The sequence below is a fragment of the Saccharomyces paradoxus genome, chromosome XIII (assembly GCF_002079055.1).
Source record: "Saccharomyces paradoxus chromosome XIII, complete sequence".
Lineage (NCBI taxonomy): Eukaryota > Fungi > Ascomycota > Saccharomycetes > Saccharomycetales > Saccharomycetaceae > Saccharomyces > Saccharomyces paradoxus.
This window is the reverse complement of record NC_047499.1, coordinates 183,085-207,513: the sequence shown is the minus strand read 5'-3', so window position 1 is coordinate 207,513 and position 24,429 is coordinate 183,085. Positions and strand designations below refer to the sequence as shown.

Here is a 24,429-nt window from a genome sequence, read left to right as displayed (position 1 = left end):
GATATTATTATACTCTTTAATCTGCTAGGAAAAGAAGAAAAATATAGCGGCGGGCGGGTTACGCGGCCGGTATTGAATGGCGTTTTTAAGCTATTTTGCCACTGAGAATCAACAAAATCCGAGCAAGGAGGCTGTCAAGAACTGCTAAAGGTTCTGGTGGCTTTGGTGTGTTGCTGATGAATGATATTATGGATATGGACGAGAAGAAGGCCGTTTTCGGCAACCATTCCGAGGACATACAGACCAAATTGGACAAGAAATTAGGCCCCGAGTATATCTCCAAGAGAGTTGGGTTTGGAACAAGCAGGATTGCTTATATCGAGGGTTGGAGGGTAATTAATCTGGCTAATCAAATCTTTGGATATAATGGCTGGTCCACGGAGGTGAAAAGCGTAGTTATCGATTTTTTGGATGAACGACAGGGAAAGTTTAGCATAGGTTGTACTGCGATCGTCCGTGTTACGTTGACTAGTGGTACTTATAGGGAAGACATCGGATATGGTACCGTGGAGAACGAAAGAAGGAAACCTGCCGCTTTCGAGAGGGCTAAGAAATCTGCTGTTACGGATGCTTTGAAAAGATCTTTGAGGGGATTCGGTAATGCTCTAGGGAACTGTCTCTACGATAAAGATTTTCTGGCAAAGATCGATAAGGTTAAGTTCGATCCACCAGACTTTGACGAAAACAATCTGTTCAGGCCAACTGATGAGATCAGCGAAAGCTCAAGGTCAAATACTTTGCACGAAAATCATGAACAACAACAACAATACCCGAATAAAAGAAGGCAATTGACCAAAGTTGCAAATGCTAATCCGGGCTTAACGAAGAATCTGGTAAAACTAGAAAATACAGTAAATCGAGGCGCCCCCATGGTGGCCGCATCTACCGAGATTATTAACAATAACAACAATAGTAACAAAGATACTGAGCTCAAATCTCCCGATACTTCCAAACAAGATCAAGATGACCTACTGGATGATTCTCTTATGTTTAGTGATGATTTTCAAGATGATGACTTGATAAATATGGGCAACACAAACAGTAATGTTCTACCAACAGAGAAGGACCCTATTTCAGCAAAGCAAAGCCCAAATGCCAGCTCAAATTCAGAGGCAGAAAAAATTACCTTTGTTACAGCTAAGGCGGCAACGTCCGTACAGAATGAACGTCATATCGGTGAAGAAAGCATTTTTGATCCCAAGTACCAAGCACAATCCATTAGGCACACCGTTGATCAGACCACGTCAAAGCATGTTCCAGCAAGTGTACTAAAGGACAAAACGATGACTACTGCGAGGGATTCTGTTTACGAAAAATTTGCACCAAAGGGAAAGCAATTGAGCATGAAGAACAATGATAAAGAGTTAGGGCCTAATGCGCTGGAAGGAGTTGGAAATCAAGTACCGCGTGAAACCACTCCGAGTAAACTGAACACTACTAATTTTCAACCTGCAGCTGCGCCACGGTTTGCGCCTCCTTCTAAGGTAGTGCATCCTAATGGAAATGGTGTGGTGGCAGCCCTTCCGCAACAAAGATCGACACGAAGAGAAGTTGGAAGACCGAAGATCAATCCCCTGCATCCACGCAAGCCTAACTGAAATGCTTCCTGGCCAAAACAAATAAAAATTTTGCATCATTATTTATTACTCCAAAATCCCCCTAGTTTTTCTTTCAATTCAGATTTTATTTGTATTTCTTCTTACATTGTCTAATTCTTTCTCACCATTCGTAGTATTAAATATATACCATATAACAAATACTATTCTCTATTATTTTACATGAAATTTTAGGATTAGGTTCATTATAACTTTACAAAAGTATTACATATTAAATTATATAACGGGTCTAAATAACCGTATAAATAGTATAAACTATACAAATATGATAACACGGAACAAACGATAGATCATTAAAATAAGAGAGGAAAAAACTATGATTTGGTTTCTTTTTTGGATGATATTTTTTCTTCAGCCGAATCGTTAGGTGCATTGAGTTCCATTGGTCCTATCCACTCCCAACACTTCATTATTTCGCCCCGAATTTCAGTCAGGTTCGATTTAATATTACTATTATTATGCTCTAAATACTTCACCACTTGTGACCATAAGTGATTTTTGTACTTCAAATCAACAATATCAGAAAGAAAGATGTCACGCAATTGAACTATACTCAAGTACGCGTTTTCTTTCGGATCTGACATGGATTTGATCTTTTGGGATTTCAATTTTTCCATGGTTTGAGTGACGAGCTCTTCAATTCTGGCCTTCCTCCTATAATAATTCTTCAACTTGGTTTCAATCGTTTTACTGATGACGATTAGTAAAAGTGTTAACCAGATTGGTCTTTGGAATTTTTTGTACGTTTGGTAGATTTCTCTCTCAAATCGACACTTCATTCCAATGTATTTCTTGGACGTCGACCGAAAATTCCTCGTCTTGGAGGAGATGAATTTTTCTGGAATATGTCTCTTCTGTCTCGGAATGTCATTGGTTTCAATGATGTTGTTGGAACTTCTGCTAGTGTTGTTGTCAATGGGTGATAGCTAAAAGAAAATAAGGAAAAATTGTTAGTAAGTCAATCAAAAAAAAATAGAAAGAATTATCACTAAAACAGTTATCATAGAATAACAGCTTTAGTGATTTTAGTAAAAAAATAAATTGTACTCACTTGCCTCCATAATATTTCTGGTTCTTCAGTTAAATCTTTGATAACTTGGATCCATAGGTCCTCAAACTCATCATCGCGAATCCAAGGAGCTCTAGCCTCATTGAATATTTGGTAGAGGGCATCTTCTGTCATACCACTCTCGATGTCGTCCTTCCCGTCACCACATGAAATTTGTGCATTTTTCGCCCTCAGAAACTCTAAAGATTTTTCAACCACTTCAGAAACTAACTGTTGTTTTTTGTCGTCTTTAATACATTTGCCTTGTGCTGGTATGATTTCCAAAAAGTCAAGCCTAGATGGAGCTAACTTGTAATCTGGTTTACATTTTAGTTTCAAATAAGGATAGCAAATACCATTGGGTGGACAAGGGATACATTTTGGTCTGTAGTCCTGTAACCAATTATCCAATTTCTGGACAAACTCAGGGGACTGCCCGTTAACTCGATGGGATGGTACTTCATGACCGCAGTAGCCTATTAGCAGTCTTTGTTCTCTGTACCAAAGGCCAAATAAAAGAGGAACGACTATGAACATACAGAATAGGAATAGCGCTAACAGTGATTTGCTCAGAAATTTGACGATTTTTTTAAATGTATGCCTCTTTGGCGTACTGTTCTCGATCTTTCCGGATTCTTGCCCTTGCTTTGTATCAAATTCATTCTCATTTTCATCCTCCAATTGTTCATTGACTTCCTCCTGAAGTTCTTGCACTCTTGCTTCACACTTTTCAACGTCTTTTGTTGTGGGTAATTGAGGAGTTTCGATCCTTGTAGGCACTAGAACTTCATCCGATTCCGATTCCGAGTTGCTACCATCAGTTTCTAAAATTTCGACCACATTTTGGCTGGTGCTTCCCACACTTTCGTCAGGGCCTGGTGTGGTAATCTCTGGAAGCAAGGACGCTTCCGATTCTGAGCCTGAGTCTTCGGATGAAAACAAAGAGGGAGCTTTCTCACTCTGAAAAGGTTCTTGCTGCTCTACTTCCGGAACCAATATTGTAGTTGGTTCCTCCTTTTGAGGCAATTTATCTGCAAATGAGGCTGAAACTTTTAACTTACCCAGCGGTGTGCTATGCCTTGTTCCATTGTCGGTTCCAAGCTCTTTTGGATTGTGCCGTATGTTCGGTACAAACAGATCATTTTCCGTACCACTAGAAGTCATCGAATCGTTAAAATGATCCATGTTTACTGGCTTCTTATTTGTGTTCTTTATTGGTGTCTTGACAGAAAGTTTCCCCAAAATGGCGGAGCCGTTTCCATGTTCTTGATTCAAACTACCTGTCTTACGTTTCTTTGCTTTCTGATAATCTTGTTCAATTTCTGAATCTGAAGATGAGATATTGAAATGTTCATTGGTGATATTATCAACTTTATTTTCCTTTGAATTAGATTCGGGGCCATCGTCGGAATCCGGGCCTTTCCTTTTCTTACGAGCATCAGAATTCTGCTGGAAATCGTTGGTGTCTGATTTGTTGGAGCCTGATGTCATTGCATCGTCCTGATCATCGTCCTCCTCGCCCTCCGTTCCACTACGTATGATTAAAGGATCGTCTCTCTCATCATCATCATTACTTACATCGTCCAGTATTCTATTTTTCTTGAACTGTTTGGCCAGGGGAGAAGCAGATTTCCCTCTGCGAGCTCGTCTATTCCCACGAGGGGAAGCTACAGATGGGGAAGATGAAGGACGGTCCATTCTCACGATACCTTCGTCGCTGGGCTTGACGTTCAAATACATTTTCCGTAACTGCGGAATCTGCGGTTTAACCTTTTCATCGAACAACCCCACTAGTGCGTTTTTTCTAGCATTAGATGGGAAATCGACATTATTCTCCACCAATATCCTCCGCAAAGTCGCAACTTTCATTGAATTCGGATCGAATCCGTCCTCCAAATACTCTAAGTCACTGTTCATCGCGGCACTAACTGTGTACTGCTACCGTTCTATTGTTTGCTATTATAGTCTCCACGTTCACACTATACCCTCACTTTACTAATAGTTATGGCTGAGGACCATTTCTCTTCATGTATTCCGTATAGCATCTTGACAGCTATACAAGTAGATCGATGTCCAGATTAGCCCACCACAAATTGAAACCAAAACAAAAACAAAGGGGGCTTCCTAAAAGGGTAATCCTGAAGTCTGTATAAACCCTGGATTTCCGTTCAGGGTGATCAATATATAACCTAATATAATTATCAATGCCCTAACATAATTTTAGGGCACGTGGGGTCTTCTCTTTTCTTTTTTCATTCCTTTTTTCTTCTTTTTTTGCGCCTGGCGATGACAAAGGAGTACTAGTAGCACAAGATTTAAAGGATATATTCATAAAATAGAAAAAATTAAAAAAAAATGAACATGTAGACGTATTTTTCTCCTTTCTCTTAAGGTGGAATCAACACAGTTGTTATCGTACACCAATTAATTTTCGAATAATAATAGTAATTTATTATAGTCTCCCTGCTATACCCGGTTTTTGATTTAGCAAAACTCGATTGGACAGGTAAAACGCCAGATTAATTAATATATATATAAAATAAAAAAAGGGGTACTCTCAAAAAAGTACTATGGACAATCAAGCTACACAGAGGCTCAATGACCTTTCGCTAGAACCAGCTCCTTCACACGATGAACCAGATGGTTCAGGACTAGTCATGGACATCGATGAAAGAAAGATTGGTGATGAACAAACTGGTGTCGTAGTGGATGATGATACTCCCCCCCTAGAGCAGCAAGATTCACACGAAAGTTTAGATGCAGATTCTCGGAATGCCAATTTCTCGTATCATGAGAATCAGCAGTTGTTAGAGAATGGCACTAAACAGTGGGCCTTAGATGAGCACGATTCTCACTCTGCCATCTTGGAGCAACCATCGCATTCTACCAATTGTAGCTCTTCTAACATAGCAGCGATGAATAAGGGCCATGACTCTGCAGACCATGCATTTCAAAATACCGGGGGTAAACCGAGGACCTTGTCTGCTAGTGCTCAGCACATCTTGCCAGAGACGCTCAAGTCATTTGTCACCGCGCCAGCAGTGAACAAGCAGACACGCACCTCTGCTTCCTATAAAATGGGAATGCTGGCTGATGATGCCTCGCAGCAGTTTCTTGACGATCCCTCTTCCGAGCTGATTGACTTGTATTCCAAAGTGGCAGAGTGTAGAGATTTAAGAGCCAAGTATCAGACCATATCTGTGCAAAACGATGATCAAAACCCAAAAAACAAGTCAGACTGGGTGGTCTACCCACCTCCCCCTAAACCTTCATACAACTCGGACACTAAGACCGTTGTGCCAGTAACAAACAAACCGGATGCGGAAGTTTTCGATTTTACGAAATGTGAAATTCCTGGTGACGATCTAGATTGGGACTATACCACCAATGCTGATGACTCATACGTGGTACACAGATCAGGTAAGACGGATGAGTTAATTGCACAAATTCCCACCCTTCGTGATTACTATCTGGATCTAGAAAAAATGATCTCCATTTCATCAGACGGTCCCGCCAAATCATTTGCTTATAGAAGGTTACAATACTTAGAGGCACGTTGGAACCTGTACTATCTCTTGAACGAATATCAAGAAACTAGCGTTTCCAAAAGGAACCCACACAGGGATTTTTATAATGTTAGAAAAGTGGACACCCATGTTCACCATTCTGCTTGCATGAATCAAAAGCATTTATTACGTTTTATCAAGCACAAGTTGAGACATTCCAAAGATGAAAAGGTTATTTTCAGGGATGGGAAACTTTTAACGTTAGACGAGGTGTTCCGTTCTTTGCATTTGACCGGTTATGATTTGTCCATCGATACTTTAGATATGCATGCACATAAGGATACATTCCATAGATTCGACAAGTTCAACTTAAAATATAATCCTATCGGTGAATCGCGTCTTAGAGAAATTTTTTTGAAGACAAACAACTACATAAAAGGTACCTACTTGGCTGACATCACTAAGCAAGTCATATTTGATTTAGAGAATTCAAAATACCAAAATTGTGAGTATAGAATCTCCGTTTATGGTAGGTCGCTTGATGAATGGGATAAACTAGCTAGCTGGGTCATCGACAACAAAGTTATTTCCCATAACGTTCGTTGGTTAGTTCAAATTCCGAGGTTATATGATATTTACAAGAAAACGGGCATTGTTCAAAGCTTCCAAGATATTTGTAAGAATTTGTTTCAACCATTATTCGAAGTGACCAAAAACCCTCAGTCTCATCCAAAATTACATGTATTCTTACAAAGAGTAATTGGGTTCGATTCTGTCGATGATGAGTCCAAGGTTGACCGTCGTTTTCATAGAAAATATCCTAAACCATCGCTTTGGGAAGCTCCTCAAAACCCTCCTTATTCCTACTACTTGTACTATTTATATTCAAATGTCGCATCTTTGAATCAATGGAGGGCTAAAAGAGGATTTAACACTTTGGTTTTAAGACCGCATTGTGGTGAGGCTGGTGATCCTGAACATCTGGTTTCAGCATATTTATTGGCACATGGTATATCGCATGGTATTTTATTGAGGAAGGTGCCATTTGTTCAGTACTTATACTATTTAGATCAGGTTGGTATTGCAATGTCACCACTATCTAATAATGCATTGTTTTTGACCTATGATAAAAATCCATTCCCGAGATACTTCAAAAGAGGTTTGAATGTGTCACTATCCACTGATGATCCCTTACAATTCTCGTACACCAGAGAACCATTGATCGAAGAATATTCAGTTGCAGCACAAATTTATAAATTGTCTAATGTAGATATGTGTGAATTGGCAAGAAATTCCGTGCTGCAAAGCGGATGGGAAGCACAAATCAAAAAACATTGGATAGGGAAAGATTTTGAGAAGAGCGGTGTTGAAGGTAACGATGTGGTTAGAACAAATGTTCCTGATATCAGAATTAACTACAGATACGATACATTATCGACCGAACTGGAATTGGTTAATCATTTTGCCAATTTTAAGAAAACCATTGAAGAAAACTGATGGTTATACGCACATGTATATAAGGAAAACTTCTAGCTGTTCCACACACTTACTTCATAGAGAACAAATAACAGTAATCTAAAATAATTAAAGAAATTTTTTTTATATGTTTACCATTAGATACCTATTATTATTATCTACACGCCCCTCAGTTGGATGGCGTCTACTAAAGCTCTTGAGAGACTATTCACGTCTTGGGGCTTGAAATCATCACTCAATTTATAGATCTATAGTTTACAATTGAAAAAAGAAAACAAAGATGAAGTTAGTACAATATGTTATTGGCAAAGCTGTTTGTCGACAATTTTTAACTATTAAAACATACTTTTCTTATGAGCGCTTCGTCATAAAATCTTGATAAATTATCATTATTAAATTCGATCTCTAGCCCTTTTACTATGGAAGATAGAATTGTGTTCAATTCCCCTTTGTCTACGCTATCAGTGCCAGTATGGAACTTAAGGCATATTAACTGTGATGAATCGTCCTTGATTCCAAATTTTTGGAAAGCATCACTAATATTGGAAGTGGGTGAGAGACATAGTACGCACTCTGAGTTCAAATTTCTTGTTCTCATTTTATTATACTTCACTTCTATTAAGGTCTTGTAAATTGCAGAATACATCTGCTCCTCCGAACAGATTAATTTGGGGTCAATAAATGCAAAGGATGTCGACAATTCGCTCATGTTAGAGCGTATTTCTTCAGCATTTCTAACTTGTTCAAACAAGGCTAGTGAAACCTTGGTGTCAGTAAATTGTGGTATGCTCGATACTATCATAATGATCGTACAATTAGGACCTATAATGTATCTTTGGCTATACCGGCAAATTTGTTGACCGATAAAGATAGTTGATGTATATTTTGGTTTGCAAGTGAAATTTTCGCGCAAAGATCAAACATGAAATATTGAATTTAATGAAGTTAATAATCAACGAAATAATACAAAACATCAATTAAAGAAAAGAGATTATTAGAGTCTGAGCTCGTTTTGGTGAGGACAAATTATGGACGAAAATAGAATAATCGACCAGCTGTTTAGTAAAGAATACACGCCACAAGATGAGCCCGAGCAAGCCAAAAATGAAGATGTGTCGTTATATGGGTTATTAGATGAAGTTGCCAACGGTAGGCGGTTGATGACCTGTTTGTTCCATTCACCTATGCAGATGGGGCATAAATTGAGTACCGACAAACTCGATGGGAAATGTCGACAAATACAAAGAGATTGGACCGATGAGGAAAAAACAAAAACTATGAATTCAGGCGCTCTACAGTTGGATGGGCCAGTTTTATTTTCCTGGAGTCATAATGTAGCAGCTGCTTCTACACAAGAAACTATAAATGCAACCTTGAAGCAGAACTCTACGAGCGGAGGAAGCAATAAGCCTAAAATTACCACTACCAACCAGCTATTTGATAGGGCTTCTGCAGAGATTGATAAGTGTATAAAGCCGAATAACAAGAGTTGGATAGTAGAAAAAAGATTCGAAAGGAATGAGCTAAATAGTGCTGATAGCAAGAAACCTTCTACGTGGGCTAACTCCGATTTCAAAGTGGACCCCCTCCAGAAATTCGTCGTTAAGGAATTGCCAAAAGCAAAGAAGAAATCAGACGGTGATAAAACCAAAAAAAACAAATCAAAAAGGAAGAGCTTTTTTGGATTTTGGGGCCATTCTGGTACTAAATCAAGTTCAAAGAAGAAATCCGAGGAGCCCATAGAAGTTAAAGATGAAGTTTATAATGAGGTGGATCAAAACCCTGTTGTATCGCCGGATGACGATACAACCTTCAGTGATGGGATTACTGCGCCACCAAAGCAAGAGATTATGAGTGGCCAGCAAGTTGAACCCAAAGTGTGCGAGCCTTCAGTTAATGACACTGCGCCCGGTGATTATGATGATTGTAACAGATTGGAACAAGCACCCGCACATGTTAGTCATCATCCATCCAGCGAGCCCAGCATTGCCAGTATTCCTTCGTTAACCCTGGGTTCATTCGTCCCATTGCAACCAAAAAAGAAAACGTAATAGATGCTTTGTATGCTTTAATATCTATTAGGGTCATCGACGACGAGACGCCAAAAAATAAAGCGCAAAACAAATCACACCCACTTTTTTTGTCGAGGAAGAGAAAGAGATGGCCTGGAACTAGAAATATAAGGGATAGTGGCATCTTGAGAAGCTAGTGTGCTATTTTTTTGAACTATCAATTGCCTGAGTGTACCTGTAATTAAATTTTTACTACTTCCACGATCTGTTGAAGTTGTTACAAGGATTGTCTATACCTTCAATTCACGTGTCACATTTTGCTATGAATAGGACTGTCTTTTTGGCATTTCTGTTTGGATGGTATTTCTGTTCAATAGCTCTCTCCGTATACAATAGATGGATGTTCGATCCGAAGGATGGATTGGGTATTGGGTATCCCGTGTTGGTTACAGCATTCCATCAGGTCACTTTATGGTTACTGTCCGGCATATACATCAAACTTAGACATAAACCAGTGAAAAACGTTCTAAGGAAGAATAATGCTTTTAACTGGAGTTTTTTCCTCAAATTCTTACTTCCTACGGCAGTCGCTTCTGCAGGTGATATTGGGCTCAGTAACGTTTCCTTTCAATATGTTCCCTTGACAATTTATACGATTATCAAATCTTCCAGTATAGCTTTTGTCCTTTTGTTCGGTTGTATCTTCAAGTTGGAGAAATTCCATTGGAAGTTGGCACTTTCAGTAATAATCATGTTTGGTGGTGTGGCATTGATGGTTTTCAAACCAAGCGATTCCACCAGTACCGAAAACGACCAGGCCTTGATCATTTTTGGCAGCTTCCTTGTCTTAGCTAGTAGTTGTCTTTCTGGATTAAGGTGGGTTTATACGCAGTTGATGCTGAGAAGCAATCCAATTCAAACTAGTGTCTCCACAACAGTAGAGGAATCTGATGATACCCTTTTCACGGAAAATGAAGATAATGTTGGTTATGAACCTGTTGTTAATCTCGCCAATAACAAAATGTTAGAGAATTTGGGAGAATCCAAGCCTCATCCAATTCACACAATCCACCAGTTAGCTCCTATAATGGGGGTTACTCTGTTGCTTACGTCGCTACTTGTGGAAAACCCATTTCCTGGTATATTCAGCTCTAGCCTTTTTAGGCTTAATGAGGGCAAGGCCGGTGTCGGTACAGAAACTACTGTCCTATCTATTGCGAAGGGTATTTTCTTGTTAATTTTACCTGGCTTTGCAGTCTTTTTGTTGACAATTTGTGAATTCAGTATCCTGGAGCAAACGCCCGTGTTGACCGTATCTATTGCCGGTATTGTAAAGGAACTTTTGACAGTTATATTTGGTATAATTATCCTTTCTGAAAGATTGAGTGGCTTTTACAATTGGTTAGGTATGCTCATCATTATGGCCGATGTCTGCTATTATAATTATTTCAGATACAAGCAAGATCTAATACAGAGGTACCAGTCAATTTCGACACAAGATAATGGGAACGAGTTAAAGAAATTCCAAGACTTTGAACAATTAGGGGGCAAAAAAAGCGCACCATACTCTATTAATGTTGACTTAACAAATCAAGAGTATGAGCTTGATATGATTGCTCAAAACGCTAGTCGTTCATCCCAGCAGGTCTGAGAGCGATATAGAAAGGGAGAGAAAGAGAGGGAGAGAAAAAATAAGGACAAAAGCTTAAAGTATGAATATAGCATCCTTTAGAGCCCCCTAACAGGACATACGTAAAGCACATGCCAATAGATAATACAATGCATATACTTTAAAAATACTTTACTAGATAGACTTCATATGGACGTTCCTTCACACTTTTCTTCAATTGACATAAACCTCTGGCGAAGGTTGATGATAAGGACTTTATTAAGTTTATATCTGTGTCATTTAGAAGCTACATGATTAAATGGGAAAAAAATCCACCTCCGATAAGAAGTCCTTAGGAGCATGTTTTCATTTTCGTCTAGATTGGCCAACACTTTTAGATCTCTTCAACTGTGGCCATAGAAATATCCATAAGGTTGCATTGTGTCCATTACGAACTTCTGCCTCACTGAATCTTTTGCAAAAGTACAGAGAAACCGTTCTATAATTTTGATTCAGGAAACAATGACACACACAATGGTTAACCAGAAGTCCTCCCCAAGGAAACTCGAAATTTATGAAATAGAATAAGCATCCCTACATAATTTTATCATTCATCGATCATAATAAAATACCAATCTTTGTGTTTTTAGTCTGGAGAGTTGATTCTTGCTATAGCAATTGCCCGCATATATATATCGCAACTGAAATACCGGCTTAAAATGCTGGAGGAGGTGGTGATGTATTTTTTTATTTGTCTTGTGAAGAAAGTAAAAAATTGAAAGTGACCCTTTAACAACGAGAAGTGAATGAACGTTTTAGAAGTAGCAGTTTTGTTGTATCTCAAGGTGAGATTCTTTGGCATTAATAAATATACTAACTAAACCTGAAGCATGTATGAAAAACGTATGAATACCTGAACAATTAGCTTAGATTCGAGATTCCGTGCTTCCACCATCTAGTATAAGTTGAATCTTATGTAAAATATACTGCAAATAACATTCTGCGAATCAGGTTAATAAATGACCCGACAGCTTCTTACTCTACTAGGGACATTGGGATTGTCAAGACTTCCCGTATTAGTTTATTTTGTAATTGAATGTTTTCACAAGTTAATAAGGGCGTGTGGTCTAGTGGTATGATTCTCGCTTTGGGCGACTTTCTGATTAAACAGGAAGACAAAGCATGCGAGAGGCCCTGGGTTCAATTCCCAGCTCGCCCCTTTTTATCTATTTTTTGGAACATATTAATCAATGGTCATCTACCATTGAAATGAAGACGATGGAATGGTTAGAGAGCTTGTACTTACGTGGTGGTTATATTATGTAGCAAAAATAATCAATAGAATATTTGGATTCTGTAGGGATATGTTTGATCCGGGTAATAAATAATTTACCGTATCTGCTTCTTTTATCATGATCAAGATGATCAGCGCAAGTGGTGTCAAATTTTGAAGCACCTCATTTCAGCCTATAGCAACGTCGAAATCATTGATATTTTGAAGAAACAAGAACGTATCGCATATGCATAACAGTAAAAATGAAGGCGCTAGTTGAAGAGATTGATAAGAGAACATATAATCCCGACATATATTACACATCGTTGGACCCTCAAGCACGTCGATATACCTCAAAGAAAATTAATAAGCACGGCACAATATCTACTTCTAGGCCCGTAAAGCGAATAAATTACTCACTGGCAGATTTAGAGGCCAGGTTATACACTTCCAGGCCCGAGGGTGATGGCAATAGTATAGGCAGGCAGGATGATCGAAACAGTAAGAATTCTCGTTCGTTTGAAGAAAGGTACACACAACAGGAGATCCTTCAGTCGGACAGGAGGTTCATGGAACTTAACACAGAAAATTTTTCAGATTTGCCAAACGTGCCGACTTTATTGAGTGATCTCACAGGCGTACCACGAGATAGAATCGAATCCACAACCAAACCAATCTCACAGACTTCTGATGGTCTTTCTGCATTGATGGGTGGGGCACCTTTTGGAAAAGAACACTCCAAGTATGGTCATGGTTGGGTGCTGAAACCGGAGACTTTACGGGAGGTTCAATTATCGTATAAATCTACAAAGTTACCTAAACCAAAGAGGAAAAATACCAATCGTATTGTAGCTTTGAAGAAGGTTTTAAGTTCAAAAAGGAACTTACATTCGTTTTTAGATTCTGCCCTGCTGAACCTGATGGATAAGAATGTCATTTACCACAACGTTTACAATAAACGATATTTCAAAGTTTTACCTTTAATTACGACATGCTCTATTTGCGGTGGCTACGACAGCATTTCAAGTTGTGTTAATTGTGGTAACAAGATTTGTTCTGTAAGTTGCTTTAAACTGCATAATGAAACCAGATGCAGGAATAGATAGTGATGATCAGCACGTATTCGTAAGCCCTTTTTTTTCTCCCCCATATATATGTATATGTGTTTTTTATATATTGATATTTAAAAAAAATTCACAACTTTGCCTTTCGTTTATTCTCATTTTCCAAGGCGTCATAAATTTCATCAGCAGCTTGAGATAAATAGTAGTGTAATCTGTTAACACTGACTCCACTCTTGACTGGTTTGTTGACAATATTAATATGCAACCACTCATTATTCAACATGTATGCTAGTCCAAACCCATTGTCATTGACTTGAGACCAACCATAACCGTCAAAATATTCGGAAGATAGTTGAGATGTGGAGATCAACCAGGTTGAGGAGTAATTAAATAGGGGATCTTTGAAAAGTGGTGGAACTTGATCATTGTTAGGTTTAATCATATTTTTTAGACCGAAGAAATGACGATCGACACCATTACCATTTGCAGCGTTTTTCAGGTACGTAGAATGCTCTTTAGCAGAATGCTTCAAAGCCTGGATCTTTTCTGCAATAGAAACCTCCCCGTTTTGCCACTTAGAAACAAATTCTAAGGAAGCTGTGGACACAGATCTACCAGTTTCAGTACGACCTTTGAAATACTTTCTTGTGGAAGCAGCCTCGTAAGTGGGTAGTGGTCGCTTTAGGTATTTGAAAACAGCCAGTTGAATGATTTGTTGAATAAATGCATCGGGTGACATACCATGGCGCTTTATGAACGTTTTTCCGTATTTGTTGTAGTGCCAGACACGTATGTCATGCTCGCCAATTGTTTCCTTGAACTGTAATTGAGCAGACTCAATTGCTTTATTAATCTTTGGTGTGATAATGAAGGGTAATTCCATAGGTTTTAATGTAGCCGTGGATGATGGGGTAAATATTTTTCTCGCGAAGTCATCTGCGTCTAGTTTGTTCAACTGCTGACAAACGTAGTTATTCAAAAATAATGTTGGTGTACCATCCATCTTTGAGTGTTCAGCTAGGAAACCTGATGAGCCATTACCAGTGACCAGGAACTGTAACGATTTATCGTAGAATCTATTAATTCCATCACCGTGCCAGCAATTCCTTGACTTTTCCTCCAAAGTGACAGGAGATTGATCGAGATCCAAACATAGCATAAAGGAAGACTTATGGATTGTTTCTAATGAATCTTGAGAAATGGGATCCTTCGTAAGCTCCATATGGACCTCACGCCATTGATCACGGGGTAAAGAAGTGAGAGAACCAATGCCACCTAGTTTGGGCTTGGACTGAGATCCTTGGAATACTACAGAGTACAGCTGCTTCCAGATCTCATTTTCGGAAAGCGGTTTGTTATTGGCGTCATGAGTCATCAGTTTGTAAAATATCCCCTTATAAGCAATGGTCACAAAGTTATTCTCATAAATTGAATAAATAATGTTTGTGTCTTGATTATCCTCTGGCATACCAGGCAATCTCGAAGTGTTAAACATCAACGAAAAACTATTCATACAAAATGGTGTGCCTTTAATGGTTTCTGAGGGCAAAGATTCATCTTTAATAGCCTCGATGAATTTAACCACGGTTGAGATAATTGCAGTAGCCTTAATCAAAGGGTCATTATCGATCTTTGATAGATGATTCGGCAATGGCATATGAGAGTAGAAATAAGACACGTACGGAACAATAGGATCGTTGTATTGTAAATAAGATTGTTCATCCCAAAATTTGGCCATCCAGTTCCTTTTATCGCCAGCATACACTTTTAATCGGTCTTGTAAGACAGGCCCCATGTGCTCCGAGAAGTCCTTACATAACAACCGCTGTCTTTCAAAAGTTTCCACATCATTGCAAAATGGACGGATGGTTTGCAAATACTTGTCAAGCGTAGAATTTAACTCAGGAACGGGTAATGATGGTAAGTCTTGCTGTTTAGCAAAAGTAATGCCTTGAAAATTGGGCCTTTTATTTTGGTAGAATTTATTTGGCTTTTCCGCCCAATAGTGTTCGCCATTATTTGTCTCTACTGGAAACTGGGTCTTTTGAGCGGAGTAATTGACAATGGCCGAATGCATCGCTCTCCTTGATGTTACCGGAAGATTCTTCAAGTTTGAGAGAGTTCCCGAATGGCAGATCCTCATGAGTGTTTTGTTTTTAGTTTTCAGGAGATATATATATACCTGTATAAAAGAATCTGAGGGAAGCACACTTTACTTCACCGGCGTTTAGTTGCTCTTATATGCGAAAATGGAGAAGAGGATAAACTTTTTAAATTTGTTATATGCCATTCTTTTTGTCGAGCAAACAAGGATGACTTGACAGGAATAGTCATTCGTTTTTACTTAATCCCCAATTTTAAACCCTTGGGCAAGGAGACGTGATGGCGGGGATAAGCAGTCATTTGCCCTTTCGCCCGGCGGCAGGTGGAAGGTCTCGGCGGCTAAAAAAAAAAGCTGTCCACTTGTTGTAATCTTAGCGGCAAAAGGAAAGGCAATCATAAAATGGTGGCAACGACCTTCAAATTAAAAATAAAAAGGAGAAGGAGTTGAACTATAGGTTGTTTATTGTAATTCAAAGCGGAGAATCACTCGGTATAACGATATAAGATAATTGACAACACATTGTCTGGAATCCCTTTCAGACACTTGATCGAGTTACATGGTGTAAACTAACCGCATCTTGAAACAGTGTTGAGGAGTAAAAAAGGAAGACAACTGCATTGCTTAGCTGATGTTTATTGTCCATGCTTATTTATTCCGGTGAGAATCACCGTTTTTGGCTTTTGTTATGCTCATCTTTTTTTCATTTTAGGAATACAAAGCAAGAATACCTAATGCTACTATGAAGGGAGAGTTCAGTCTTGAGAGCCACTGATCGTAACGTTAATTACCCGCGCCATGAATTTATATTTCATTACCCGCATTGAAAAATGAAAAAATGAAAAAAAAAAAAAAAAAAAAAAAAAAAAAGTTAAAAAGAAATGGATCATAATAAACATCTCATCTCATCTCATCTCAGATGAAGTGGTATCGCTAACATCTAAAAAAGTAATTTTTTATCATCAATTGTATTTTTGAGTGGAGCATACTTGGGCATTCTTTAATTAAAAGTGTTTCGAAGAAGAAAAATATTGAAGCACGAACAAGAGTTAGCATACAATTCCTGATATGATGCATAAACCATGTTTGAAGTCCCTATAACCTTGACTAATAAGAAGTTTGCTCAAAGAAGAAAGTTAAAGTATCAATATATAAATCACACCTCCAGAAGATTTGACAAAATTGCCAAGAAATCTAATACTGGAGATAGTTTGCCCACACCCGAAAATTCCGCAGCTGAAAATAATGACGAAGATTATAATGATGCAGAATACGAAGAACAAAATAGTGAAGGTGGTGCGTATAGGGGATCAATACTGCAGCAAAAGAAAAGGAGAAGAGAAAGACATTGGAAAAGTGTGGTTGGTGAAATTTATTCTACTACAGAAACTGAATCGGATTCTCAAGAGGAAGAAGTTGAGGGAGATATCGAGCATGAGACTGAAATAAATAAGGAGGATAGCGACGAAGAGAGAAAGTTCTGGAAAAAATACGAAAAACCTGAAAAGAGTTTTGAAATTTGGCGAACAGTGTCTTCACAGAATAAAAGCCCCATTAACAAACAAAAAATGACATATCATAATTTTAAAAAAATTGAGAAGAATTCTTTACGGAAAATGGAAATTCCCCTATTGCATAGCACAAAGGAAAATAAACTTTACTTTCAATCTATATCCAAAGGGTTGGAACCATTGAAAACATCAACATCAGAAATCAGGAATTACCGCACAAGACATATAATAACATTAACCGACCTTTTGCATTTGAATGTGTCGAGACATAACTGGTCACTTGCATATAAAATATTTGCCACATTAATAAGGATCCCAGGGGTGCAAATCAAGTCTCTTTGGGGTGTTGGTGTTGAAGTACTGAATAATTTACCAAACTCATCAACAAGTCTTGACTTCCTACAATGGATGTGTCAAATCTATTCATCAAAGTCAAGATTTGTTCAAAATATTAATTACCGTTCCATTGTCCCCCCTTTTCAAACTGGTTCTAGGACTCATACTGCGAAGTTTGCCATCACATACCTATGGTCCTCTTTAATTAATTGCCAAAAATCTATGGAACCATCATCAAACATCATTGATAAGCGTTTTGATATGGAAAACGATATACTACAAGAACTAATTGATAAGATATCAGAATGGGTACTCACCCCTCCATTTATGGAAGACGCCGAAGTTTGGTTCATTTATGCATCGTGCCATTTATTAAAGGCCGATGCTTTGTCGAGGCAATTTGCCAGTGACAACAAAAATAAAGATCTAATTGGTTTAGATAGAGACATAAAGATCAACCAGATTATAAAGCACATTCACTACGTGAGGATATTCTTAAAAACTTGTTTAGACAAAGGCGGGTTTATCGTTCCTAGCAGGTTAATTGAAAATCAGTTGAAGAACTTCGAATCAAGGCTGTACGATGAAGCACAAGATATTCAGGAGGGGGAAGTGGCCAACGTATATGATAGCATTAATAATAGTTCAGTGGAAAACTCGTTTGGAGACGTGTACGAAACAAACGCAGAGTTTCTAGATACACAGTTAATGGATTTATCACCAGAGGACAACGAATTGGCCGAAACTCATTACAGTGATGAAGACTCGAGTGAGTGAACAAACTGGTAAATCCAAATGAGGTAATTTGAGCTAAAGAAGCTTCAAGACATTTTATGTTTCAAGTGATATTGAAAAGCATACATGTATATAATGAGTACATATATTTATATTTGATAGAGTAGTATTTTTGCATAATGATAAGAAGGAAAGAACATTCCATGTCAACAGTACCTTTGTTGTCTGTTTTTGGGCGAGGATGTTAACAGATGGGAAGAAATTACTCAAATCCACGATGTTGATCGAAGGTGCTATATCCTATAGTTTTGGATGGATTCTATAATTAATAGGATACAGCTAAGGTGTGTCTGTTGAAATAAGACCCAGCTATCATTTATCGACTAATATTCATGTATTAGTATATAATCATATATGGTGTAAGAAGATTATTATGTAGAATTATCGACGTACTTTTGTGGATTCCTATATCCTCGAGGAAAACTTCCAGTATATTCTGTATACCTAATATTATAGCCTTTACCAACAATGGAATCCCAACAATTATGCAATATTCACCCCATTCTCAAAAATCTCCAGAGTTGGCACCCTTGAGATTTTGAAGTTCCTGGAATATCGGGCTTTTGCTACCAGTGATTAGTCTTCCTACATTCCATAACACCAATCAAAACTCGCGCAAGTGGTTTAGTGGTAAAATCCAACGTTGCCATCGTTGGGCCCCCGGTTCGATTCCGGGCTTGCGCAATTTTTTTATTTTTTTTACTAAAAAATTTAATGTTTAGAAGTTATTGAAGATGTTTGGCGTAAGTATAAATATTTCTATGATCAAAACCAATCATAAAGTATCTTCACATATAAACAATAATATGAAATTTTTTCAGATTATATAAGTATTAAAAGAGTCTCCAAAGGTTCTTCTTATCATTTATTTTGCTTAAGGAATTCTTCCGTGTATAAATCATTAACCTTGAGTTGATTAATTTTCTCCAAGTTTCTAAAATTTGGTAGACTAATAGGCCTTTTAACCAAATTTCCTGAATTGCACTCAATTATACTGTTCGATATCTGCGGCCTTTCTGTCATTATGCCGACGTGACCAGCCTCCTTCCATTCCGTCCTTTTATTCCACTCTGCACTTGCTTTAATATCCACAATCGATTCGTATTTTGGATTCGACATTTTTAGCTCAGGATATAAAATAGGGTCAAATGTATTCGAATCCACAATGGAGGATTCATACGTTACGATATCCGAATGCGTTACATAGAAAGTCCTGTAGTCCGTCAAAATATCATTCATTATTGTGGTCGGCAAGTATATTTCTACGCCAAGCTCCTTAACAAATTTATTCAGCTTGGTAAAATTCACATTACTCTTTTCAAATTTGTAGTAAGTTAACCAGAACGGTACGGAATCTTTAATGAGAGAATTTTTTTGATAAAGATTGAAATACTTCCTTGTTTGCATATTATTTTTAAGTACAAGCCAGGTAGTCTTTATCAGTTCTACCACTACCATACTTAAGTTTTTGTCGTTTATTAAAGTCTGTAGATGCACCTTGGCGTCAATTTGATTATTTATGTAGTTGGTGATTGATGTCTCTAAGATTTTAGTGAACGATGTCTGTTTCTCTAAAATTTCTTTGGGCGGTTGGTCTAAGGAATTCTTAAAAGAATGTCTTTTCAACATACAAATATAGTCTGTCATAAGTGAAATATCGTTGGGCCAAATCTTTAAAAAAAGCGATACTGTTTCATTGAATATCTTATTGAATAAGGTATTATTTGATCGGTATTTTCTTTTCAAAAACCTAAGAAAATCATATCTCAAAGTCTTGACATCTAGTGGTAAAAACTTATTGGCTTTTTGATAAACATCCACTAGTACTTCATCAGATAAATCTTCCTTTGTTAGCCATTTAATATACATCATCCACGTATTTTCATTGTAAAGACAAGGAATCAAACATCTGTCAAAAATTGACATTACGAATCCCTTATCCAGTGATTTTGAAGGATCTGTTACAAATTTCAAATATCGCGACCAATTTTCCAAATCATCATTTGAAACTTGACCCAGGTTGAAAAAGGGCTGTTTGATTTTTGATTCGAACTGCCAAATTTCATTTACAATTGTTTGTGTCCTTCTTAAGACTGTATCAATGTTTCTTGTAGCCTTCAGGTTTTTTTCATTTAAAAACTTCTTGTAAGATGTGAAAAACCTTGCGTACTGATGTAGAGGGATTTCGATAATATATTCGTATATTCGTTGGACGTTAAGCCAGTTCTCCTGTCCAACTTCAAATTCTATAAACTTATCCCAAAAAGGGTGTGACAGAAACTGCTTACCAATAAGGCCCTTCGCAATTTCAAAATTATTTCTAATAAAGTCCTTTTCATTCGGGTTATTGACACACAACACATTCAAATAATCACACCATAACTCCAGAGAAGTTGGGAACCATTTAACGGAAGTGGCGAGAACAGCGATCGATTTCTCGAGGCCAAATAACTGGTACTCAATAGTAGCAAACCTCTTCCAAAATCCAAACAATAAGGGGTACTTACGCAGTATTTGCCATAGAATAGTCTCAAGGGCCAATTTTATTGAATCATTCGGGTTGCCATATTTAACTACTGTTTGCTCTATAACATCTACCATTTGAGTCAACGAAGAAATATCAGACCAGTCTAAACCACTGTAAGCTTGCACCAATGATGTGTTATCTTGAAGGAACTGGGTGTCTAGACCTCGAAGCGCATCAGGTCTAGGCTCAATTTCTTCTATTGTAAAGTTTGTTTCATCTGACATCTCAAGAGGAGGACTGGCAGGTATCCAATAGCAGTGAGGGCCTAAAAGTTTTATTGAGCAAAGAAATAGGCTGTGGAAGGCTCGTTTTTACTTGAGGACTTTGAAAACTTTCTTACATAAATTCTGTTTACGTTTGAAACTTTTGTTCAACTTTGTATTAAAATTGTTTCAAGGTGAGCGACGGCGACGTAAAATGGTAAGAAAAAAAGAAAATAAACGATAGTTTATCATAATGAAAACAAATGATCTGAAACAATGAAAAAAATTCTGTATCTGGATATATATAATAGGCCTATGTTCAAATCTGTGGATAAAGATTAACAGTAGACAAACTGAAAACTCGAATTTGGCATTTTTGATCATACAGGCCAAAAGGGAAGGGAAAATGACAATAAAACGCTAAAGAATGGAACCAATATCACAAAAATTAAAATTCCAGGACATTGATATAAATCTCATTCCCGCTGCCAAGTGGACAACAAAATTACAGTATATTTTATACACCTGGTGTCAGTCAGTACTACATGTGGCCATGTTTTTTTCTGATATATATACGTGTATTAAATTGCTGGCATTTAACACATGGTCGAATAATATCATCCAACCATTTTTGGCATTCCGTATTTCTAAATGGTTGTTTAGTGGATGCATATTGTGTTCTTCATTAATATTAATTGTAGAATTGATAATTGGTTTGAAAGTGTATAAGAAGAAAGAGATTACATCAAACTATATGAATGGTGTTAGCAGATTAATAAATTGTTTGTTCAATTTCAAAAAGTATCAAATTTTCGAATTAATAGTGCTGACAGATGAGAAAAAATTTAGTAAGTGGTTATTCTTTTCATATTTTGAAATCAGCGGATGTTTGAGGCTATTATTTGGTGACTCTCCAAGACAAATAATCAACGGATTAACTTTATGGTCGGTTTTACTGACAGTTTCAAATGAGACCAGTAGTGAAACTAACGGCACGCAAAACCTAGGTAATTTGGATGATTTGAGTGGAATAATAAACAAGATAAAACATATTGCTAAGACGAATTATGAAGAAAGTGTGATTTTGTCCTTCATGTTGTTCTCGTTTATTATATGGGTAATTTTAATAAGCAAATTAATTCTAAGCATAATAATATTCATCATCTTTATACATCCAAGATTTTTGTCTGATAAAAGGAAGGAGAGAGGATATGAATTAAAGCTAAGAAAGTATGTTTCTAAAGTTATTGACGAAAATTTAAGTAGGACTGTCTATGAATTGGGAATATTGAGAGATGCTGAGGAAGAAAGGACCATATATGGCGACAACGAAACGAGAAAAATTCTCGATTATGACGGTCCTGATTATGGTGATGAAAGTACAATACCAAGCTACTACTGTTACTCTGATGGAGAAGCGTTCGAAAGAGTATATACACCGATAAAAGCGTATTTTCCTCAGAAATACCAGTATAAATGTATCTGAATGTGAATGAAGCTTTTCTTGCTGTTCTTAACACTGCAAAAATGCAGTAAGAGTATATTAATTCTCATTTATTGTATATATTGTATGAAATATTTATAATGATAATGATAATAACAAAAACCAATAATGGCTATAAACAATAAGATAAAACAAACGCACTACGAAAACAGTAAAGTTGTGGGGAAATGGCAAAAAAGGAGTGGAAAAGACTAATAAAAACAATGAGAGTAAATACGATAGTACAAAAATACTAGGAGTAGAAAAAAAAACCCTCTAGTAGTAGTGGTAGTAGTGGTAGTAGTGGTAGTAGTAGTAGTAGTAGTAGTTAAAAACTATGGATGATTAAAAAAAGTCTGGGTGACGGTGATTTGGTTTTAAAATTAGTTAGATTTTTTCAAATCATTCTTTTTTATACCGGAAATAGCATCATTGTTTGACGCTTTCTCTTTTTCATCAGCAATTTCTCTTCTAAGCTTAACTAGGGTGGCCAATTTTTCATCTGGTTCATAAATACCGAACCTTCTAAACCTCCTAATTTCAGCATTCATCTTACCAATATCGCCGTCATACTCTTCTAAGATCTTCTTTAAGTTGTTTTCCAGCTCAATGAAATATTCCTCGCTTAAAATGAATTTGCGTTCGGATTTAATGGCCGTAAAAGTGGAAGCAGTAAACCTATCTTCTAGAGGACTTTGGAAACCCTCACCAGCCACAAGTTGGATACCTGGAGCTGCGGCTTTCCTAATCGCACCAGCTCTGTAGGCAGCGACAGCACCACCCATCTTATCGATGACATAGTTATAATAGTTAGTTTGGTAATCGTCATAGGTAGCCCTCTTGGCACCAATCCAGCCGAGAGAACGCAAACGTGTCTTCAAATCGGTAGCATTATTGCTGCCGGCAGATTTTTTAGCGTTGTTACCCTTAGCGGAGGGAGAAGTTAAATCTCTCAAAGTCCATAACTTGTAAGGGTTAAAGCTGATAGGGTTGGCAATTCCTAATTTGAGGAATAAGGTGATTACGCCCACTTTGAAAATGTGCATGAGAAAGAAGAGCCATTGAGCCACAAGGCTAGAATAGTTTGCCTGAACTTCTTGTTCCAGCTTAGCGGCAATTTCACGTAAATCCATGTGCTTGGCTACAGGAATCAATAATCTAGATAATTGATTAGTCAAACAAATACCCGGCGTTGGGGAAATAGCGTCGGGCAAATCAGTGTACAACCAGGCCAACATGATAATGGCATATATCCATATGTTTTTCTTGGACAGCTTCCACTCCGGAACAACCAGCTGGCCAGGCCACAACTGGTCAATAAGTGGCTTGGAGTCATTCAGCTCCTCGAGATTTTCTTCGTTATCAGCTTCATAATGGAACATCAAACAACCACCTTCAGACAGGTACCCCGGGTGAATAGACTTGTAGAACTTTACTGGCTCCTTCTCATGAAAAATCGATGGTCTCAGCACCATTAAGTCCGCCAAACCCGTCTTGGAAGGAAAAATCTTCTTAATTTTGTTATTAATGGTGTCTTCATTTGACACCTGAAACGCATAGTCGTGCTCGACGTCTGAGTTAAGTCTAATGTAAATCTCCATACTTGCAATCGCCCTCTATCAAAACAAAGTCCACCGATCCCTGCTGCCCCTCTCTAAAAAGGAATACAATGGCACCGTCAGCTTCTTTTCTCGCTTTTTTTATAATATTTTCCACATTAAATGTGGGGAGGTGGCAAAATGGCGGTAGTAAGCTTGTCGCCCCACACGGCGAAGATGCGTTAACTATTTGGGCAAACTAGGACAACGATGGCCCATGATGGTTTAAAACGAGAACACAGAGAAGAACAAGGAGTGACCACGACACAAC

The 24,429-nt window shown here is 37.7% G+C and overlaps 12 protein-coding genes and 2 non-coding genes across 14 annotated transcripts; 9 read left to right on the top strand and 5 right to left on the bottom strand.

Moving 5' to 3' along the window:
* Window positions 1-176: 176 nt before the first annotated feature.
* On the top strand, window positions 177-1,598 carry RAD52 (recombinase RAD52; the record flags this gene model as incomplete). Its single annotated transcript, XM_033912392.1, has 1 exon — window positions 177-1,598. The coding sequence occupies one exon, from the start codon at window positions 177-179 to the stop codon at window positions 1,596-1,598; it is 1,422 nt and encodes a 473-aa protein (XP_033768283.1).
* Window positions 1,599-1,930: 332 nt separating this feature from the next.
* SRC1 (Src1p) lies at window positions 1,931-4,581 on the bottom strand (the record flags this gene model as incomplete). The annotated part of the gene is made up of 2 exons (XM_033912391.1): window positions 1,931-2,542; window positions 2,668-4,581. The coding sequence occupies 2 exons, from the start codon at window positions 4,579-4,581 to the stop codon at window positions 1,931-1,933; spliced, it is 2,526 nt and encodes an 841-aa protein (XP_033768282.1).
* Window positions 4,582-5,234: 653 nt separating this feature from the next.
* On the top strand, window positions 5,235-7,667 carry AMD1 (AMP deaminase; the record flags this gene model as incomplete). Its single annotated transcript, XM_033912390.1, has 1 exon — window positions 5,235-7,667. The coding sequence occupies one exon, from the start codon at window positions 5,235-5,237 to the stop codon at window positions 7,665-7,667; it is 2,433 nt and encodes an 810-aa protein (XP_033768281.1).
* Window positions 7,668-7,804: 137 nt separating this feature from the next.
* Window positions 7,805-8,448, bottom strand: CGI121 (Cgi121p; the record flags this gene model as incomplete). The annotated part of the gene is made up of 2 exons (XM_033912389.1): window positions 7,805-7,894; window positions 7,993-8,448. 2 exons carry the CDS (start codon window positions 8,446-8,448, stop codon window positions 7,805-7,807), a joined length of 546 nt encoding a protein of 181 aa, XP_033768280.1.
* Window positions 8,449-8,674: 226 nt separating this feature from the next.
* On the top strand, window positions 8,675-9,697 carry LFT1 (Lft1p; the record flags this gene model as incomplete). Its single annotated transcript, XM_033912388.1, has 1 exon — window positions 8,675-9,697. The coding sequence occupies one exon, from the start codon at window positions 8,675-8,677 to the stop codon at window positions 9,695-9,697; it is 1,023 nt and encodes a 340-aa protein (XP_033768279.1).
* A 283-nt stretch (window positions 9,698-9,980) lies between these two features.
* On the top strand, window positions 9,981-11,309 carry YMD8 (Ymd8p; the record flags this gene model as incomplete). Its single annotated transcript, XM_033912387.1, has 1 exon — window positions 9,981-11,309. The coding sequence occupies one exon, from the start codon at window positions 9,981-9,983 to the stop codon at window positions 11,307-11,309; it is 1,329 nt and encodes a 442-aa protein (XP_033768278.1).
* Window positions 11,310-12,383: 1,074 nt separating this feature from the next.
* On the top strand, window positions 12,384-12,486 carry SPAR_Mtrna4P. Its single transcript has one exon. It is a non-coding gene; the product is annotated as a tRNA-Pro (tRNA).
* Window positions 12,487-12,803: 317 nt separating this feature from the next.
* Window positions 12,804-13,646, top strand: VPS71 (Vps71p; the record flags this gene model as incomplete). The annotated part of the gene is made up of 1 exon (XM_033912386.1): window positions 12,804-13,646. The coding sequence occupies one exon, from the start codon at window positions 12,804-12,806 to the stop codon at window positions 13,644-13,646; it is 843 nt and encodes a 280-aa protein (XP_033768277.1).
* An 88-nt stretch (window positions 13,647-13,734) lies between these two features.
* Window positions 13,735-15,747, bottom strand: CAT2 (carnitine O-acetyltransferase CAT2; the record flags this gene model as incomplete). The annotated part of the gene is made up of 1 exon (XM_033912385.1): window positions 13,735-15,747. One exon carries the CDS (start codon window positions 15,745-15,747, stop codon window positions 13,735-13,737), a length of 2,013 nt encoding a protein of 670 aa, XP_033768276.1.
* Window positions 15,748-16,787: 1,040 nt separating this feature from the next.
* Window positions 16,788-18,329, top strand: RRN11 (Rrn11p; the record flags this gene model as incomplete). Its single annotated transcript, XM_033912384.1, has 1 exon — window positions 16,788-18,329. The coding sequence occupies one exon, from the start codon at window positions 16,788-16,790 to the stop codon at window positions 18,327-18,329; it is 1,542 nt and encodes a 513-aa protein (XP_033768275.1).
* Window positions 18,330-18,960: 631 nt separating this feature from the next.
* Window positions 18,961-19,031, top strand: SPAR_Mtrna3G. Its single transcript has one exon. It is a non-coding gene; the product is annotated as a tRNA-Gly (tRNA).
* Window positions 19,032-19,208: 177 nt separating this feature from the next.
* PRP39 (Prp39p) lies at window positions 19,209-21,098 on the bottom strand (the record flags this gene model as incomplete). Its single annotated transcript, XM_033912383.1, has 1 exon — window positions 19,209-21,098. The coding sequence occupies one exon, from the start codon at window positions 21,096-21,098 to the stop codon at window positions 19,209-19,211; it is 1,890 nt and encodes a 629-aa protein (XP_033768274.1).
* Window positions 21,099-21,504: 406 nt separating this feature from the next.
* PRM6 (pheromone-regulated K(+) transporter PRM6) lies at window positions 21,505-22,563 on the top strand (the record flags this gene model as incomplete). The annotated part of the gene is made up of 1 exon (XM_033912382.1): window positions 21,505-22,563. One exon carries the CDS (start codon window positions 21,505-21,507, stop codon window positions 22,561-22,563), a length of 1,059 nt encoding a protein of 352 aa, XP_033768273.1.
* Window positions 22,564-22,943: 380 nt separating this feature from the next.
* GSF2 (Gsf2p) lies at window positions 22,944-24,161 on the bottom strand (the record flags this gene model as incomplete). The annotated part of the gene is made up of 1 exon (XM_033912381.1): window positions 22,944-24,161. The coding sequence occupies one exon, from the start codon at window positions 24,159-24,161 to the stop codon at window positions 22,944-22,946; it is 1,218 nt and encodes a 405-aa protein (XP_033768272.1).
* Window positions 24,162-24,429: the final 268 nt, after the last annotated feature.